Consider the following 19,022-nt stretch of genomic DNA (forward strand, 5'->3'; position numbering starts at 1 on the left):
ACCAAAAACGCGTATTCCTCGATTTCAAAAATTTCACAAAATACTACTGTCACCCTAATCAGTTTAATAAATCTATTGCCCACAAAATTTCGTATTCCACGTAATTACTAAAACGCACTCATCTCGCATCACTATACTAAAGAATTCTAAATTTCCAATCGAGAATCAAACCAACTTTTCATACAGAATATTACAAATATTATCCGATCAGTTACCAAAACTCTTTTCAAGATCAACAAAAACATTTTATTAAGGACACCTTTCACGATCACCAGGTTCATATACCAAAATTCCTTTTCCTAAGGTTAAACCTTTTCACTAGAATCTGTAAACTTCGAAGTTAGTAATACAAAAAAAAAAAAAAACTTCTTAAAACGATGCAAACTTTTTAATTCGAAGAACTTTTCAAAACCTCGCTTGATACGATAATTAAATTCAAAACACGTGGGCAAGGAAACTTTATAAGGACGACAAATTTTCAGCTATGAAATTTTTTTTTTTTTTTTTTTTTTTTTAAACCATAATAGCACTTCCATTCTTTTACAAAGTATCCTTTCGCATAATCAAAAGATGTTTTCCTTTATATTCTCTTTACAATTCACAAACTAGATTCTACATTCCTGACAACTCAATCTAATTTAACTTCACGTTTTGCACAGACAACTATATATGTATATCATTTTACACGTTTTAGTCAATATCTCACAACAATCTCACGCGTGTCACTCGTTCTCTTTTTCCTTTCATATTCAAAACTTTAAACCTTTTATGCGCATAAACTCATGTATTTTAATTTTATATTATAAACAAAATCATTAATCCCTACGTCCATACTTATACATTTTATGCTTTCACTTATGTTCACACTTACGCATTTATGTTATACTCACGATTCAAAACTCATACGTTTTACGGTTATACACACACTCACAATTATACATTTACGTGATACTTAAATTCATATTCATACACCTTCGTTTTACTTATAATCATATACACATTCATACGTATGCAATTTGCGTATACGCTTATACCGCTATGTTTATACTTGTATTTATATTCAGACACATTCTCACGTCTGTTATGATCCTCGTATTTATATACTCATAACTACCACGACACGTTTCGTGTCTATACTTTGACTCATATTTACACACGTACTCCCCACAATACGTTCGTATGCTTACACTTGTACTCATATTTATACTCATAGTCGCAACAACATACTTGTACTTGTACTTATACGATCACGTTTACACTCATATATATATATATATATATATATATATATATATATATACTCATACATTCCATTCGTACTTAAACATTCATGTTTTACACTTAATTTTCACATTTACAACCATACTCATGCATCTTATGTTTATACTCATATTTATACTCGTATTCACACTCGTACTTGTGTTCATACTCTCATTTATACGATTTATGTTATACTCGTACTTTTGTTGTACTCTCATTTATACGAATTTTGTCCATACTCACGTCATTCGTTTGTGCTCAAATTGTGCTCACATTTATGCTCATTTTAATACACGTTATGCTTATACTTTTGCTCACACTCCTGGCATGCGTTTTATGTTATGCTCACGTGCGTGCTCAAATTTAAACTTATACTATGCTCATGCTTTTTACTCAAAATTTATACATTCGCACATGTACACGGGCGAAACCCGAAGGATTCGTTTACGTTAGTCTTATACTATTTGGAACGCGAACATGCTTACATGTTACATTTTTATACGCACACAATCTTATTTTCAAAATTTATGTATACCTTGATTCATACGCAAATTAGTACAAGCTATGCGGATCATGCGACGATTGGTATAATCGCGGGTGCACACGGGATTATAGTAATAAGCGCATGAGAACCATAGAGTGTACTACTGTGTATGGTAAGACATGGAACGTAACATGACACGAATAACGAAACGGACGTAACATGGTCAAAACATGGTGGATACACCGCTGGTACATCCTATATATAAGTGTTTTCACCACGTTACCAAACTTTCGTGAAACGTGCCATGAGAAATTCAGTGTTTTGCACACCTTTTTGGACCTAATGCAAACTTTAAACAACTTACAAACGCATTATGTCCGATTATCCAAGACGAAACTCCATTCTTACTACGCAACTTTTGTATATCCAATACTTATGCCATTCTTATACTTGCATCCACTTAGAGTCAATCGTTCACTTCCATACTCCCACTATTCTCTATTATTCCATGTCTTTGATATGACTCCCATTCACAATCAAGTTTCATCTATTCTCTCTGTGGAATCCTTGGATGCCATCTTTTCAACAGTCTACCTCTTAGATTTCGAGGACGAAATCTCCTAAAGTAGGGGAGACTGTAACATTTCGTATTTTCAAACTTTCCATTTTTGGAAAGTCTACTTGTACTTTCTACTTTTGTAAGTTGTACCTTTGTTGTACTTGATTCAAATTCCAAAATTGTACTCGAGACTTGAAATCATAATGAAATTGCATGATTTTATCCATATTTTGTGTTTGAATACTATGAATCATTGAAACTATGAAACTATGTTAAACACGTTGAAACTATGTTAAACACGTTGAAACTATGTTAAACACGTTGAAACTATGTTAAACACGTTGAAACTATGTTAAACACGTTGAAACTATGTTAAACACGTAAAAACAATGGAATCACATCTTAATTTCAGCTCTTTAATTCATCGTTGCCAAGAGATTACCCTAAACCGTACAAAAATTGGGAATTTATACGCTAATTCGGTAAAATATTGAAGTTTGGGTTAAATTTGATTATTATATTATTTTATTATTGTTTTAAATGAATAAAATAACAATTTAAATTAAATAAATAAGTATTTTATGAATTTTTATTGATTTTCAAGAATTTTCGTTAACGAATCTAACCCCGTTAGTGAAAACCAGGTTAAATCAGCCTAACCTGGTTAGTTTTATTAAAGGGCAGCACTAACTGAGTTAGAAAACTCAGTTAGTGGCTAATCCAGTTAGTTAAAACTAACTGTATCAAAAAAAGGGGATTTAAATCCCAAGGTATGCGTGACCCGGGACTCGAACCCGCGACCAGAACGACTCAAACACACGTGCATGACCAACTGGGCTACAGCCCAACATGTGAACAGATTGAATCTGTTTATTATTTATTCACTCATTAATTGCGAATTTGAAACAAACCATAACCGCCAACACCCTTCGTCTTCCCCGGCCTGTTCTCCTTCTCCGGCAGTTATACGAACCGGACTGACCTCTCATTATCTCGTAACCGGCCACCCACACTACTATAAAATCACGTCCAACCTCACCCATTTTCCGTTCCTTTGCTCCCGTTTCTCGAACCCAAGCCGTGAATAAACCGAACCCGTTTCGTCTCGTCGCCGGAACGTCTTCATTCGCCGGAGAAGCTTGCACCGGACACAGCCGCTGACCACCTACCACCACCTTCTCCGGTCACACCTGTTTCGTCCGATCCGGTAACGTTTACCGATCCGTTATCTTTTCCGATTACTATTATTATTATTATGATTATTACTGTTGTTATTATTATTATTATTATAAATAATGTAATTCAGAATTTTATATTATATTAATATATAAATCAGGTTTATATTTGTTAATATCTAATAATAAAATAAAATCAGAAATATTTAACTATTTATTTATGAAATATTACATAAATCAGATTTATTTTAAATCAGGATATTTTGTTTTTAAAATCAGAATTCTCATTTGATTTATTTATAAAAATCAGATATAATGTTTTAAAATCAGATTTATATTTTAATCAGAAAATATGATTTTCAGAAATTATTTATTTATTTATTTCAGAATTTATAAATCAGAATTATTATTTAATAATATTCAGAATTTATATTTTTAAATCAGAATTATTTTTCTGAAATAATATTAAATCAGAATTATTTATAAGATTATTTATATTCAGAATATTATTTTAAGCAGAATTTTTATTTCTGTTTTAATTTAAAATCAGAAATTTATAAAACAGATTTATTTGTTTAAAATAATCAGATTTATAATTATTATCTATTTATTAAAAACAGAATTATTTATAAAAAAATCAGGTATATTATTAATTCAGAATTAATTATTTTCTGAATTATATAATTAAATATCAGAATTTTTATTTAATTTATTTTCAAATTTATTTATTTAATTTTATAAACTAGAAACTTTATAAATAAGTTATTTGTTTATAAGATTATTAACTAATGTTGTGGTAATTATTTTAGATTGTTAAAATAATTATTTATCTATTTAAATTCCTATTTATTTTATTGTTCCAACACTTTAGGAATTTTGTATTATTTATGTCTTATTATCTAAATTATTCTATAAATTCCCAAATAATTAATCAAATCCTCAAATTAATAGGGTAATTCTCTTGTGCACGATCTTCTTGGAAAATCCCTGATTCTATTATCTTTTTCCAATATACGCAACGCAACCTAAGGTGAGTATACTTGACCCATTTTCTTTTTACACGTTTGGGTGTAGTATGCATTTCCTTATCAAAAACACAATGATAAACACTTTCATTGCACAATCTATCCATACTATTGTGAAACTACTTGATCATTGATTATCTATGTTGTGCTGATGTTAACATCTATGGCTATATGTTCATTAACTTTGCAAGCCTCCCCTATCAATGGCAGCGCTGTAGGTTGTAACGCCCCTCCCGTATATACGGGTATTGTTAGGTTTAATCTATTAACTCTATTACCACCCTTTCGAGGGTTAGGCTATGTTAATTGCGTAACTATGGTTTGGACATGTGGATTTCATCGTTACGAGTACAACAGTTAGTTAATATCAGTTGTTCACATGGAATAGATTTGATAAACTATTTAACTCTATTATGCTATATTCAAACCTGTATACTCGCCAGCAATTATTTGTTGATTGTATTTTAAATGCATACTGCAGGCTGAGGATTCAAGAAAACAAGAAAAGGCTAGGATGGCTTAGAAACCCATCAACTATTTAAATTTACAATCTATGTTATGTACTTTTTCATTTCCATGTATTGTATGAAACTTATGAATATCAATGAAATAAACTTTAATTATTGTCACAACTAGTGTTATGATGTCTTTGAACAGTTTGTACGTCTCATCTCGATGTTTCCGCCATCGGTTGGGGTGTGACAGCAAGTGTTCTCTGCCACATGTAGATATACTATAAATTTAGTGACATATGATAGTTAATACCAATTCACAACCAAATATAAAAAAAACTTACTCTAAGTACGGCTGAACCTCTTGACAATTGTTGAAGATAAACCATATTGCTTTTTTCATAAGATTACTAGGAAGGATATGTACTTCTTTCTTCCCAATACCTCGACCATTCAATCTAAAAACATCCAACGCACAACTTTGAGCATCACTAGAGGTTTTGTCATCATTTCTATCACGTTTGTCTAACTTGGATTCAACACCTCGTAAATAGTGTGAACAAAATGTTATAGCTTCTTCAACAACAAAACCTTCTGCTATCGAGCCTTCGGGTTTAGCTAAGTTTTTAACATATTTTTTTAAATGTCCAAGGTATCTTTCGATTGGATACATCCACCTCGATTGTACATATCCTCCCAAAATAGCCTCTTGAGGAAGATGCACACACAAGTGCACCATAACTGTAAAAAATGATGGGGGAAATATACGTTCAAGCTTGCACAAAATCATAACTACATCTTCTTTCAACGCTTCCAACTCATTCACGTGTAATGTGACTTGAGTAAGTTTCTTGAAAAACTGAGACAACTCCACTAATGCCTCACGAATCTGTTTTGTCATAAAGGGACGGATTGCAATAGGAATTAGGCGTTGTATTAAGACGTGACAATCATGTGATTTTAGCCCATGTACCTTACCTTGCTCAGCAATCACATTTTTAGCTAAATTTCCAGCATACCCATCTGGGAAACGCACAAAGCTAAGTAAATTACAAAATTGTTTTCTCTCATCTCGAGTTAAAACATACAAAGCATGTGTTTAACCCAATGATCATTCTTTCTAACCAAGTGAAGCTCTTTACGTATGTTCATATCTTCCAAATCTAGTCGGGCTTTGTCAGTATCTTTCGTCTTTCCTTCTATGTTTAATAGGGTTCCCAACACATTCTCACACACATTTTTTTCCACATGCATCACGTCAATGTTGTGACGAATCAATAACTTAGGCCAATATGGGAGTTCGAAGAAGATGCTTTTCTTTGACCAGTTTATATCATGTGAGTTTCGTTTTCTCTTTTTACCAACATGATCCGGATGTTTTCCATGCTGATGTATAGGGAGATGTTTCAACTGATGTAAGCAATCATCTCCGTTAACAATTTTAGGTGCAAGCCTAGTCTCTCTCTGTCCATTAAAATCTCGTGCTTTCCTCCAAGAGTGATCGGTCGGGAGAAATCGCCTATGACCTACATATCCTATTCTATCTCGTAAACGTATACTGCTCGCATCTTCATTGCATATTGGACATGCCTTATATCCACTCGTGCTCCATCCAGACAAATAACCGTACGCAGGAAAATCATTAATTGTCCATAGAAGTGCAACACGCATGTTGAATTTCTGTTTTGATTCACAATCATATGTTTCAACACCCTTATCCCATAGAAGTTTCAACTCATCTATTAGTGGACGCAAAAATACATCAATATCATTACGTGGTGAATCGCTTCCAGGAATCAGCAATGTCAACATAAATGAAGCATCGACCATAGACTTCCAAGGAGGCATATTGTATGGTATGAGCACAACAGGCCACATACTATAGGAGAGACTCTTTGCACCAAACGGATTGAAACCATCACTTGCAAGCCCTAGGCGAACATTTCTAGGATCCTTTGCAAAATCAGGAAACATTGTATCAAAGTGTTTCCATGCCTTTCCATCTGCTGGATGTCTAAGAACCCCCTCCTCTTTGGTTCTGTATTTATCGTGCCACAACATTTCCTTAGCAGTGTGTCTTGAGGCATATAAGTAATTAAGTCTACTTGTGATGGGAAAGTAACGCAAAATTTTTACCGGTTTTTTCTTCCCTTTACTATTTTCCTTATAACGACTAGTGCCACACACGGGGCAATTTTGTAATTCTGCATTTTCTTTCCAAAATAATGCACAATCATGTTTACAAGCATGAATAGATTTGTATCCTGGTCCAAGAGTACGTAAATACTTTTTCGCCTCATAATGGTTTTTCGGCAAGTTTGCATCCTTGAAGGCCCGACTAAACAAATTCAGAATCATATCCATTGACACATTTGTCATTTTGCATGTTACCTTCACGTTCATCAACTCTAGTAAAAAGCCTAGTACAGAAAACTCATCACACCCGGGGTATAAAGGCTTCTCCATATCGACAAATAACTTTTCCACCTTTGGGTTATTACGTAGATTGACACCGTCCATGAAGTTTTCAGCTTCAGATTCGTCACCCGTAGGAAAAACATCATCAAGTAACTCATTGACACCGTCATTTGATTCGTTTTCACTTTCTTCATAGTCACTATCTGTATCATCTGTTTCATAACCCGAAAGATGTTCACCATGATGAATCCATACATTGTATGATGGTTCAAAACCATTATAGATGATATGATCAGCAACGACTGTGGGAACATGTCTTCTTGCATTCACACACTTTTTACACGGGCAATGTATCCTACCTTCACTATCAACATATGTTTTACCCCTTTCTGCAAAAGCTATCGCTCCATTAATGAACACTGGATCTACCTTATTAGTGATTTTAGTCCAGCTCTTATCCAATGGCATTGCAAAATCCTGGTTAACAACAAACATAAATAAACTAATTGTCAAAACAAAACATTATTTTTTGGTTTATGAGGTAACATAATTTTAGACATAATAAAACTTGGCGGTAGGCAAATTTGGTTATTTTTTGGTTTATGAGGTAACCTAATCAAGTGATTTGTAGCAACTTTGGTTATTCTTTCCTCGTCACTAGAAACCTAACCAAAACGAAACTGAATAAACCGAACCAAAACGAAACCGTCCCAACCCGAAACACGTCCCGTGCGGAAACTCGTCTCGGCCCAAAACCCGTTGCGATCCGAAACCCATCTCGTGCGGAAACTCGTGTCTGCCCAAAACCCGTTGCGATCCGAAACCCGTCCCGTGCGGAAACCCATGTTGGACTGAAACCCGATCTGAACCAACCTCGTTCTAATCCAAAACTTGTGTCGTGTCAAAACCCGTCTCGGCCCGAAACTCAATTCGAACTGAACACGTTTCGTGTCGTAACTCGTCTCATGCGAATACTTGTGCCGGCTCGAAATCCATTGCAATCCGAAACTTGTCCCGTTTCTTTAAGACACTAACCACATCGACCCATTTCTTTAAAGCTGTCGACCCACTCTGACCCGAAAATAATAAGATGAAATTCCATCTGACCCATTGTGACCCATTTAGTAAAAATATCTTAGGCAAACCAACCCATAGAATTTTAAAAGCAACCCTAACTAACCCACTTGGAAGGATTTGGGTCAAGATTGCCCCATATAGTTCGAACACACAAATTGGTCCCTCGCAACTTCATACCACCATGAAATCAAGTCATCTTATTGTTCAAATAAAAGTATCATTATGCTGTCATGGTGTTTAAGAAAGATGTTAGAATTACTCAAGTTGAAGTCTGCACAATCAAGGTACATACCCCTAACAACTTACGTGTATGAGTTTAAGGTGTTGTTTGTTTTTTTCTGAAAAGCTCTGCGCAAGCTCTTATGTCTGTGCCGCGCAGACCACGTGCAGACATTGCAACGCGCAGACTGTTTGTTTTTCCGAAGACATTTCATTAAAAAAACATCTGCGCGAGCTCTTCTTGGTGCAGACTTGCCCCAGCCACTTCTAAGATCTTCTAAGTTCTGCAGAGAGTTAAACACCACCACTCACCACCACCGCCCATCACCGCCACCACCACGGTTCACCACCACCCACTACCGTCCATCACCACCGTCCACCACCCACTACTGTCCATCACCACCACCACCACCATCCACCACCACCGCCTATCACTGTCACCGTCCAGCACCACCACCACCGTCCGTACACCACTATTAGTTTATTTTAGAAGTCTACATGCGTTAAAAAACAAACAACCTTTTTCTTGCAGACTACAGAGGTTTGGTCCACATCTTTTTCAACAGATATCTACAGATGTGGTCCATAGACTACAGACATTTTACCTCTTAAAAAACAAACAGCACCTAAGTTTCCACTAGCTACCCCGTAGTTGGAAGCATAAATTCGTTATTTGTGATATTAGTGAACAACTTTATATGCTTGGATTAGGTTTTCACTACCTCTAGTCAGAAATTTGTATTTGTTATTGTGTGATATGATTACTGTTGATAATATGTGATGTTAATTATATAAATATAATACTATTTCTATTATTTTATACCGTAAACCTAACGCATCGAACTACCGAATATGACACATCAAATGTGGTAAATTATATGATAATAACTCAATAAATACTAAATTGGTTAAACTTGCGCTTCAAAAATAGAACTTAAATTGATCCTATCTTATGCTCGAGCTATATCTTTTAAGTTGAACAAGGTCAAGGTCGATCATATTCAAGCTCGAGCTAGGCTCAACCTCTAGTATTAATTGATTTTGCTTTGTTCATTGAATTGGTCAATAATGGTTATTAGTTGGTCAATGATAGGGATGGCAATCGACCTCGAACCCGATGGGTAAACCCGACACATCTGGGATGGGTTTGAGGTCAGTTAATCGTGTTTGGGACTAGTTTTTATTTTTTTCGCGGGTTTGGGATGGGTTTGGGATTTGGTGATATACCCGTTTACCCGACCAATAATTGTTAATTTTAATTGGCAGCAATTACAATTAGTTAGGGTAATTGTTAGTCAATGACAACAAATGTTATTGAATTAAGATCAATGCTGGTCAATTATAGTCAATGTTGGTCACTTAGGGTCCACGGTGGTCAAAGTGACTTATCATTGAATCTATAAGGTATCATATCCTAAAAATTACAAATTAACAAAAAAAAAAAAGAAGAAGTAAAAGTCAATTACGGTTTGTGCTAGTCAACTAGGGTTAATAATGGTCATTTAGAGCCATGTATTGTTAATTAGGGTCGTTTTTGATTAGTTAGAGCCATTGATAATCAAGTAGAGTCATTGATGATTAGTTAGGATCATTTATGTTCAATTAGGGTCATTATTGTTAAGTTAGGGTCGTTAATGGTTAATTGGAGTAAAGAATTGTCAATTATGGTCACTAATGGTCGTTCAAGGTGATTAATGGTCAGCTTGAGTTGGTGATGGCCGACTAGGGTGATTAATGGTTTATTGGTGCCAATTAGGGCCAATAAGAGCCATTATGATTTTATTAATGCCGAATATAACTAATTAAGATATACATAATCTATTACAACTTATTAGGATATGATTTTATTAATGCCCGATATGACTAATTAAGATATACATAATCTATTACAATTTATTAGGATATATATTGGTCAAGATATGTATGACTTTGTTAATCAACACGATCCTACAAAAGATGACTCGTTATAACTCATAACGATCTACCTTTATCAACTAAATTCAATATTCGTGAAAAAATGTCAAAGCTAGTCTATCAAAGTCACTATAATGAGTGTCGATAATGACTTGGTTTTATTTTTAAGTTGCTATACTTAGTGTCATTACCATGCCAATGTCGTAATGAACCAAATCGATAACGCCCAAATCCCAACGCAGTGCACAGGAATTAAGCTAGTTGAACTATTAAATTATCAACAACTAAATTATATTGCTAAAACCTAGAGGTGCAAACGAGTGGAGCCCGAGCTCGACTAAGCTCAGGCTTGAGCTTGTTTAGCTTATGAAAGCTTGAGCGGCTCGTAAGTAGTTTTCAAGCTCGAGCTCGACTAGCCTAAGGCTCAAGGTCTTTAAGCTTATGAATGCTCGAGCGGCTCGTAGGTAGTTTTTCAAGTTTGAGCTCTGCTTGATTATTATTTATTAATTAATATATATTAATTACAGTTATTAACTTATTAATTTGTATATAATTAAGTTATTTTTTCATAATTTTGTAAATAGTAATTAGGATTATGTAAATATTTATTTGAGTAAATTGCCAAAATCGTTCCTGAGATTTGGGCATGTTTGTCATTTTCATCCAAAACAATTTTTTTATACCATATAGTCCTTAGGTTTAGAATTTTTTTGCCATTTTCATCCAAACGTCTAACTTTTTTGCCAAACGTCTAACTTTTTGTACCATATAGTCCTTCACTTTTTTGCCAAAAGTGAAGCATTATATAAAAAGTTGTTTTGGATGAAAATGACAAAGATGACCAAACATCAGAGATGATTTTGGCAATTTACTCTATTTATTTAACATATTAATAAAAAAGTATATAAATTGTGGGCTTGTTTAGGTTTGCAAACTGACTCGAGCTTGTTTTGAGCCTTTTTTAGATGAGCTCGGCTCGTTTATACCCCTAGTATTTCTAATTAAGTTAAAATAGTAGAATAAACTACTAGATATCAACTATTAATTAAATAATATATATGAAATAAGTATAGATTACACTTAAATTTAAATGAAAACCTTTCTAGCACCGACATCGCACACAACCACCGGATATCCATTGTCAATTTCCCAAAAAACCGTCCATTTCATTGAAGGTTTGTCAATCAAATGTCATTTAATATCTTATAATATATTAATTTTGTTACATTTATTAGTCATTAGAGAATTCTTATAAATACCAGGGAACTAAAAGTTTGGAAGAAGTTAGTAAATCTGCAACTCCCCGCCATAACTGATCCATGGAAATCGGATGTTCTGAATACACGTTCATTGTATACACGTTCGATGATTCAAGATCCCATTATCCCTCTACTACTCCTTCACGAACACTCTACTACGACGCCCATCAGTTTCTGAGTGAGATTCGGTGGATTCACTCAATCAATCAGCCTGTATTTGAAGATGAAGGTATTAATTGAACTAGTTTTCAAGCAATTAAGCAACACTACACACACTTGTCTGAGATTCTATAAGCCCTAGTTTAGTTTTGGTTTAATTTGTTGGTTCCTAATTTGTGTCTTCATTTAGCTCATATTTGAATACCTATTCGTATATTATTGATGGATATATTCGTTTAGAAGTTGATTAATTGTTTGCCCCTTGTGACGATTTTTAGTTTTAACATGATTTTTAGTATTAACTAGTATTTTACGTTCCGAACTAAATTTACCTCGAAAGATAGAGCACTGGAATTTACCTGCACTACAAAAATTGCATCCAATATAAAGTTAAATTACCTCGACCTGCTGCTGCTATTTCCCCTTCCTGCAATATAAACCAGAAAAAAAAGACATATCAGACAAAAAAAAAAAGAAAGAAAGAAAGAAAACGACGTTGTTAAGAGTTAACCTATCTATTGTTGGCTTAGATGTCGGGTTCGGGTCGGTTCCAGTCCAGGAACACAAGTAACCGAGTTACAAACCTGTTGGACCGAAATTCAAAAAAAAAAGGTATACATTAGGCTAGGGCCAGCAGCCTTTTCTTAACCTAAATAATTATTAGGTATCACTATAAATTAGATGCATAATAAATGTTAACTTATTAGAGTATGCCATGTTTTGCTGAGTTTAATAAATGTTACCAATCATGATAATCCTGGCTAAGCGCTGATCAGCGTGCAATAATTATCCTTCACGCATCATTGACTGAAGAAGCTGCCTCTGAAATCCTTGGCCTCCAAACTGCTCGGGCAATCTGGCTCGCCCTTGAAGCGGCTTACAACAATTCATCCGTGGAGTGGATTCAAAACCTCTTCGACAGCTGAACAAAGGTACTGATACTGTTGCTGTTTTTGGCAGAAAATTCAACGCCATTTGCGATCAACTCGCTGCAGTTGATACTTCTGTTGATCCCCTTGACCAGCTACACTAGTTTTTGCGTGGCCTCAGTCCTTCCTTCGAAACGTTTTCAACATTGTTACGAACATCCAAGCAAGTTCCTACGTTTCGTGATTTATTAGCACAATCCGAAAGCAATGATTTGTTTTTGTTGGTTCAGGCCCCAAACTTTATACTCACAAAACTCACAAATATGTTTACTGCTTTTATTCGATAATAAAAAGGGGTACAATTGAAAGCAAACTCTATCCTATTTATAAGAACAAATAAACAACAACATGCTAAAAAAACTTAGTCCACCATCCCATGAATCACCCACAAACTAGCTCTTTATCTCCCACTTTACTCGGTGATCATTGACTGTCATGCAACGTTCACAACTTTGTATTTTGCATGTGCTCAAATTAATCACACACATGACACTTTAATATTTTAACCTTAAAATGCAAACTTTGACTCTTTTACCCCTGATTCATTTGCACTATTGACCCGCGACCTTCGCGAACCCGTATTTGTGAACCGGCGACCTGTGAACAAAACCCGTAACATCAAGATTAATTCCAACATTCACCCCCTTAATCTTGATCCTCGTTCTTGCTACTTGCTCACTTCTGGGTCGCATTCATTCTCGCTTTTCTTGCCATCCGAAACTTTCCTCTTGCTAATCTTGCTTCTTGCAACGAACCACACAGGTTTGGTTTCTTGCGCACTCGCCTTTAGCAGCCCCATTCCACTGCAACACGGTACTAATTCGTTACCGATTCAGGCCCGAAATTTTGCCCGAAACTACCCGAACATGCTGCTACTTGCTGCAAGAAATATTTTGCTGATCTACTTGCGAATACCCTCTTTGCTTTGATTATTCTCTCAATAATTATTCCACTAGTGGCCTTGCGTAATTATCACCTTCATACCAGAAACCCTATTATTTGTAAGCCTGCCATTCACTACTCAAAACACCCCTTTTGTTCACACAGAACATCTTGATCGACACAATGGTCACACAGATTTTTTCTTTAACTACAAAAAAGCACTTACAACGCACACACACCAGGTTTACTTCTAGGTTACACAGCCCAACGCAAGTCACACGCTTCTCGAATCGTTTTCTTCTCCGCAACCGCACAACACAGGTCTTTTGTCGACTTGAATAGCTGAACCACACAGGTTCTGTTCACCACATGTCTCCACACATTTTTTCGGATGATCCATAAAATCACACAACTTTTCTTTCTTGATTAGATTCACAAAGAATCACCACCATGAATCACTTAGAGTCTTCTTCCTTTTGTTTTGTTTTGTTTTTTTTTTTCACACAGAAATCGTTCACGTAGAACACACATTCGATCACACAGATCACCACACATTTTAGTTCACCCAGAACCCTTTTCTGGTCTTGATTTCGTCTCCTTTTCCGATCACACAGATCTGTTCACCTCGGTTCACAAAGAACAATCTTCTTCATGCGGCTCACACAGAACCCTTCCACAATCGCCTTCTTCCTTCTCTCTGTCGGCTCACTCAGAACCATACTCGGTTCACTCAGAACTTCTCCTCGTCTTCTCCGGCTCACTAAGAACCGATAGGTTCACTTAGAACTCTTTTCACGTCTCAGTTTTGTCTTCACATGGCTCACTTAGAACCATGTTCGGTTCACACGGAACCCGCTTCTCTTCTTTCTTCCTCTCAACTGTAATCAACGCCTTCAACAACGATCTCTTTTTCTCTTCTTAGCCTTGCAGTTTAGAGGGCTACTCCCCTCTTCTCTGAACCGACTCTCAAAACGGCGAACACCGTCTTCACCCGCTCTCGTTTCTCCACCCTCGTTTCGACCTCGCTCTGATACCAAATGTTGGTTCAGGCCCCAAACTTTATACTCACAAAACTCACAAATATGTTTACTGCTTTTATTCGATAATAAAAAGGGGTACAATTGAAAGCAAACTCTATCCTATTTATAAGAACAAATAAACAACAACATGCTAAAAAAACTTAGTCCACCATCCCATGAATCACCCACAAACTAGCTCTTTATCTCCCACTTTACTCGGTGATCATTGACTGTCATGCAACGTTCACAACTTTGTATTTTGCATGTGCTCAAATTAATCACACACATGACACTTTAATATTTTAACCTTAAAATGCAAACTTTGACTCTTTTACCCCTGATTCATTTGCACTATTGACCCGCGACCTTCGCGAACCCGTATTTGTGAACCGGCGACCTGTGAACAAAACCCGTAACATCAAGATTAATTCCAACAGTTTTTGCAGTCTTACCATGGAACCTCGCCAAACCCGGTTGCTTTCAAAGTTACTTTTGTGCAACCTTCTACCCGAAACAGCCCTCACCGTGGTGGTAGAGATGGCCCTAATTTCTGTGGTGGGGGTCACGACCGTGGTTGACGCCCCCCACACTGTCAACTTTGTCACACCAAGGGCCACTATGAAAATCTATGTCCTCAATTGCTTCAGTTTACCTCCAAAACCATTCCCACCGAAGCAGACATTTCTAAAGCCTTCACTACACAATGTAACATTGGCAATAACGTTCGCAATTGGTTTATCGACACTGGCGCTACCGATCATATGCCAAACAATCCGGCTACCGTTCCCAATGCAACCACCCTCACCGGTCCAGGTATTGTTATGTTTGGCGATGGTGGTAAACTCCCAATTTCTCACATTGGCTCTACTACCATCTCTCACGCTATTAATCTTAATGATGTTTTAGTTATTCCCAATCTTTAACATAACTTGCTTTCCGTTAGTAAACTAACACGTGAATCAAACATTAAATCTCAAGTTTGTTTTTAAGCAATCTATGATAACCACCAGACTTACCACAATGTCCTACTTAAGAAGAATCATAATCATATGATTTCATACAACAAGGTTAACCTACGATGTTAGGAGTAGTGGGGAGAACCGTTCCCACTATTTTTTCAGTTTAAGTATCCGTGTTCTAGGGTTATTTTTTTTGTCCTGTTAATTTGGTTATCATAGTTTTCTTTGTAATTCAGAGATTTGCCCATCTCGAATTGGGCCGATTTAGTTATCAATTTATCAATTTTAGTTCTTGCAACTATATATCAATCACAAGCCTAACAAGCCTAAGAGGCCTGGTAGCGCCTTCTTTGTATTCATGTAAATCTGTTGCTGCTGTGAATGATTTGTCATTTTTTAGTCGGTTTAGAAGATCAAATTGTGATGTATTTTACGAAGTTGAGTTGGATTTGATTTGTATTTAGTTTTTTTATTTTGTTTATACATGTGAATGATTAACAAATTAGGAACTACTAACTGGACTTTTATGGTCAAATGGACTCATATACAATTTCACACTTATTTTAATGTTCTAGATTTCTTTCAAACGGAGCATGGTTTGACTTTGTAGGTCAAATATATTAGCATCAAGTTTATTGAGTTCATTTACCTGTGTGACTTGTTTGACCCATTTGACTTCGTAGAGATAAGGTCAACCTGAATCTGCCCGTTTGTTGATTAGTGAAATATGGATTGAAATTGCTACCTGTGAGTAATGGGTCGGTAAAAAAATATGACCGGTTGTGTAATGTATTATTGTACATAAAGTATGAGCTCGTGGCAAATTGAAATAATAGAAATGATTTATCTATTTATGTTCCGGTAAAAAATATGACCGGTTGTGTAATGTATATTTCTTTTAGTTAAGTGACTATTAATTTCCTTCCAGTATAATGTGGAAGTTTGTGTTTTTGGTGATGATGGTTCTTACAAGAACGATGCCTGAAGAAGATTCTAGAGGACCTACAAATCAGTAGGTGGCCATCGAAAGTGCATCTAATATAGTACCGCGCTCAACCCGTAGACGCAAGCATAACGCCGCTACAACTACCGGTAAATATCACATCCTTTTGATTATTTAAATTTTATTACATACTTGTGTGTTACTTATAGTTCCAAATCTGGGTTGGTATGGGTGGTTTTCAAACTTTTGGGTTGATATGGGTGTCTTTTTCCCTTTGAATGGGTCGGATCGGGTTTATTGAGACAACCCTTTTTAATTTAACGGGTTAGACTGCGCAGATCTTAATTTTTGACCGGTCAGATGGGCTGATCTTAATTTTTTAACGGGTGACAAAAACTTGGTATGTTTTCTTCTGCCTAAAAAGATAATAAGAAATCATAAACTATTCAAACTAGAACAAATCCAAAGTCACAACTACTAGCTTCCATTAGTCAGCTGGTCTTTAGATTTATTTAAAGTACAATTATTATGTTTGTTTTGATTGAAATACTCTTTGAGCCTCCCCTGATTGTAAAACAATGTGTAGCTGTAGATCAACCCCAAGTTGATCCACCAAAAAGGCGTGGTCCAAATCTCAATCTTAGCGCTACAAAAGACTTTGAGAATTTGCCCGAGGGTTCCAAAATTGATTTAACAATGGCTGGTGGTACGAAAGGATTTGTTGGGAAAACAGCTACTCAGTTTGCAAATGAGATTGGGATTGTAGTCCGTAGTGTATGTCCAATGAACTATCATAAATAGGAGTCGATACCTGCTGATATAAAAAATCTGATGTATGAAAAGTTACAAGTAAGTTGTATATACTTTTAATTTTAATTATTGAGAAGTTATTTACATTTTAATTTGTATTGTTAACAAACATATTCAATGCAGGGAAAATTCAATTTGTTGCGAACAGATAAAGCTTTCATGGGATATGTGGATTATCGACTACATCGCCAATGGACACGCACCCGAGGTGAGTTGAGTGCCCACTGGAAGATGAATGGAGGAAAAACCAATCCTCGGTTGGCAAGATCAATGATGAAATCCAATTGTCGGAGTCTGGAAGATTGGAACCATTTGTGCGATTATTGGGAGTTAGAATCAACTCGGGTAAACTTTATGTTAACATCATATATATGCATACATACAAAAAGCTACTTGCATACTTATAAGGTCTTACATAGATGTAAATGCTACTGGATCATAGTGATTTGATTGCACATAACTCACTCGCCCATTGTTCTTAACTTTATAGAAATATAGTGATCAAATGGAACTTAATCGTGGAAAACAAGCTATCGCAAGTAGAGGAGGCTCTCGGTCAATAGCCAATCACGTATTCCACATGGTAAGTTTTGAAGATTTATTGTTTAATCTTTTAAAGGGTTTTATTTGATTTAGTAAAATTTCTCTAGTACCCTCTTTTTAGGGGTGAGCATTTTTGGATCCGCTAGTGATAACAAGCACAAGTGGAACGATACGGACAAAGCGACCGATGCGAGTCAATCTCAGAAAAGGCCTGACAACAGCAACAACCGCAGATTCACTAAGTCATCCTAAGTGAATCAAGGCCAGGGCAGCAATCAGAATCAGGGCTCCTATGTTGGGAAAAAGCCACAGTGCAGCAAGTGTGGCTATCATCACTATGGGCAGTGTGTCCGGGCTTGCCATAGGTGCGAGAAAGTGGGCCATGAGGCCAAAGACTGTAGAGCCCCACAACCAAAGCAACAGCAGCAGCAAAATCAGCAGTATCAGAGACAGCAAAGGTAGCAACCCCATCAGAATCAGGGTTTCAAGAAAGGGTGTTATCAGTGTGGGGATGAGGGCCACTTTAAGCGGGATTACCCTCAGTTGAAACAGAATGCCAACGACAACAACCGTCAGAATAACGACAACAATGCTGGAAACAACAACAACAATGGCAACAACGGGGAAATGGTGCTCGTCGTAGGGTATTCACGATCGGTGCTGGTGATGCTAGGAACAACGGCAATGTCGTGACTGGTATGTTTTCTGTGAACAATCTTATTGCTTCCGTGTTATTTGATTCCGATGCTGATTGGAGTTATGTGTCCCTAGGGTTTAGTCAACAATTAGGGTTAACTCCAACACCTTTAGAGGTTAAGCAAGTAGTAGAATTAGCTGATGGGAAAATGATAGAAGCTTCGCATGTCCTTTTTGGGTGTAAACTAGATCTCGTGGGTCAAGTATTTGATATTGATCTCCTTCCTGTTACCCTCGGTA

At 36.1% G+C, this 19,022-nt stretch overlaps 1 protein-coding gene and 1 long non-coding RNA gene across 2 annotated transcripts; one reads left to right on the forward strand and one right to left on the reverse strand.

The window, feature by feature from the left end:
• Positions 1 to 5,295: 5,295 nt before the first annotated feature.
• On the reverse strand, positions 5,296 to 7,841 carry LOC110933226. The gene is made up of 3 exons (XM_022176458.1): positions 6,044 to 7,841; positions 5,929 to 5,978; positions 5,296 to 5,844 (listed from the first exon to the last, which is right to left on the reverse strand). The coding sequence occupies exons 1-3, from the start codon at positions 7,839 to 7,841 to the stop codon at positions 5,296 to 5,298; spliced, it is 2,397 nt and encodes a 798-aa protein (XP_022032150.1).
• A 3,837-nt stretch (positions 7,842 to 11,678) lies between these two features.
• On the forward strand, positions 11,679 to 12,303 carry LOC110934559. The gene is made up of 2 exons (XR_002588437.2): positions 11,679 to 11,758; positions 11,846 to 12,303. It is a non-coding gene; the product is annotated as an uncharacterized LOC110934559 (long non-coding RNA).
• Positions 12,304 to 19,022: the final 6,719 nt, after the last annotated feature.

Source organism: Helianthus annuus, chromosome 4 (assembly GCF_002127325.2).
Source record: "Helianthus annuus cultivar XRQ/B chromosome 4, HanXRQr2.0-SUNRISE, whole genome shotgun sequence".
NCBI classification, from domain to species: Eukaryota; Viridiplantae; Streptophyta; class Magnoliopsida; order Asterales; family Asteraceae; genus Helianthus; species Helianthus annuus.

What these genes read in the sequence shown, in the direction of transcription:
- LOC110933226 (XM_022176458.1), bottom strand. Translation starts at nt 7,841, where the DNA reads ATGCCATTGGATAAGAGCTGGACTAAAATCACTAATAAGGTAGATCCA. An exon ending in TTGGGTTAAACACATGCTTT is followed by an intron (nt 5,979 to 6,043) that starts GTATGTTTTAAC and finishes TGCGTTTCCCAG; the next exon opens with ATGGGTATGCTGGAAATTTA. An exon ending in TGATTGCTGAGCAAGGTAAG is followed by an intron (nt 5,845 to 5,928) that starts GTACATGGGCTA and finishes ATGACAAAACAG; the next exon opens with ATTCGTGAGGCATTAGTGGA.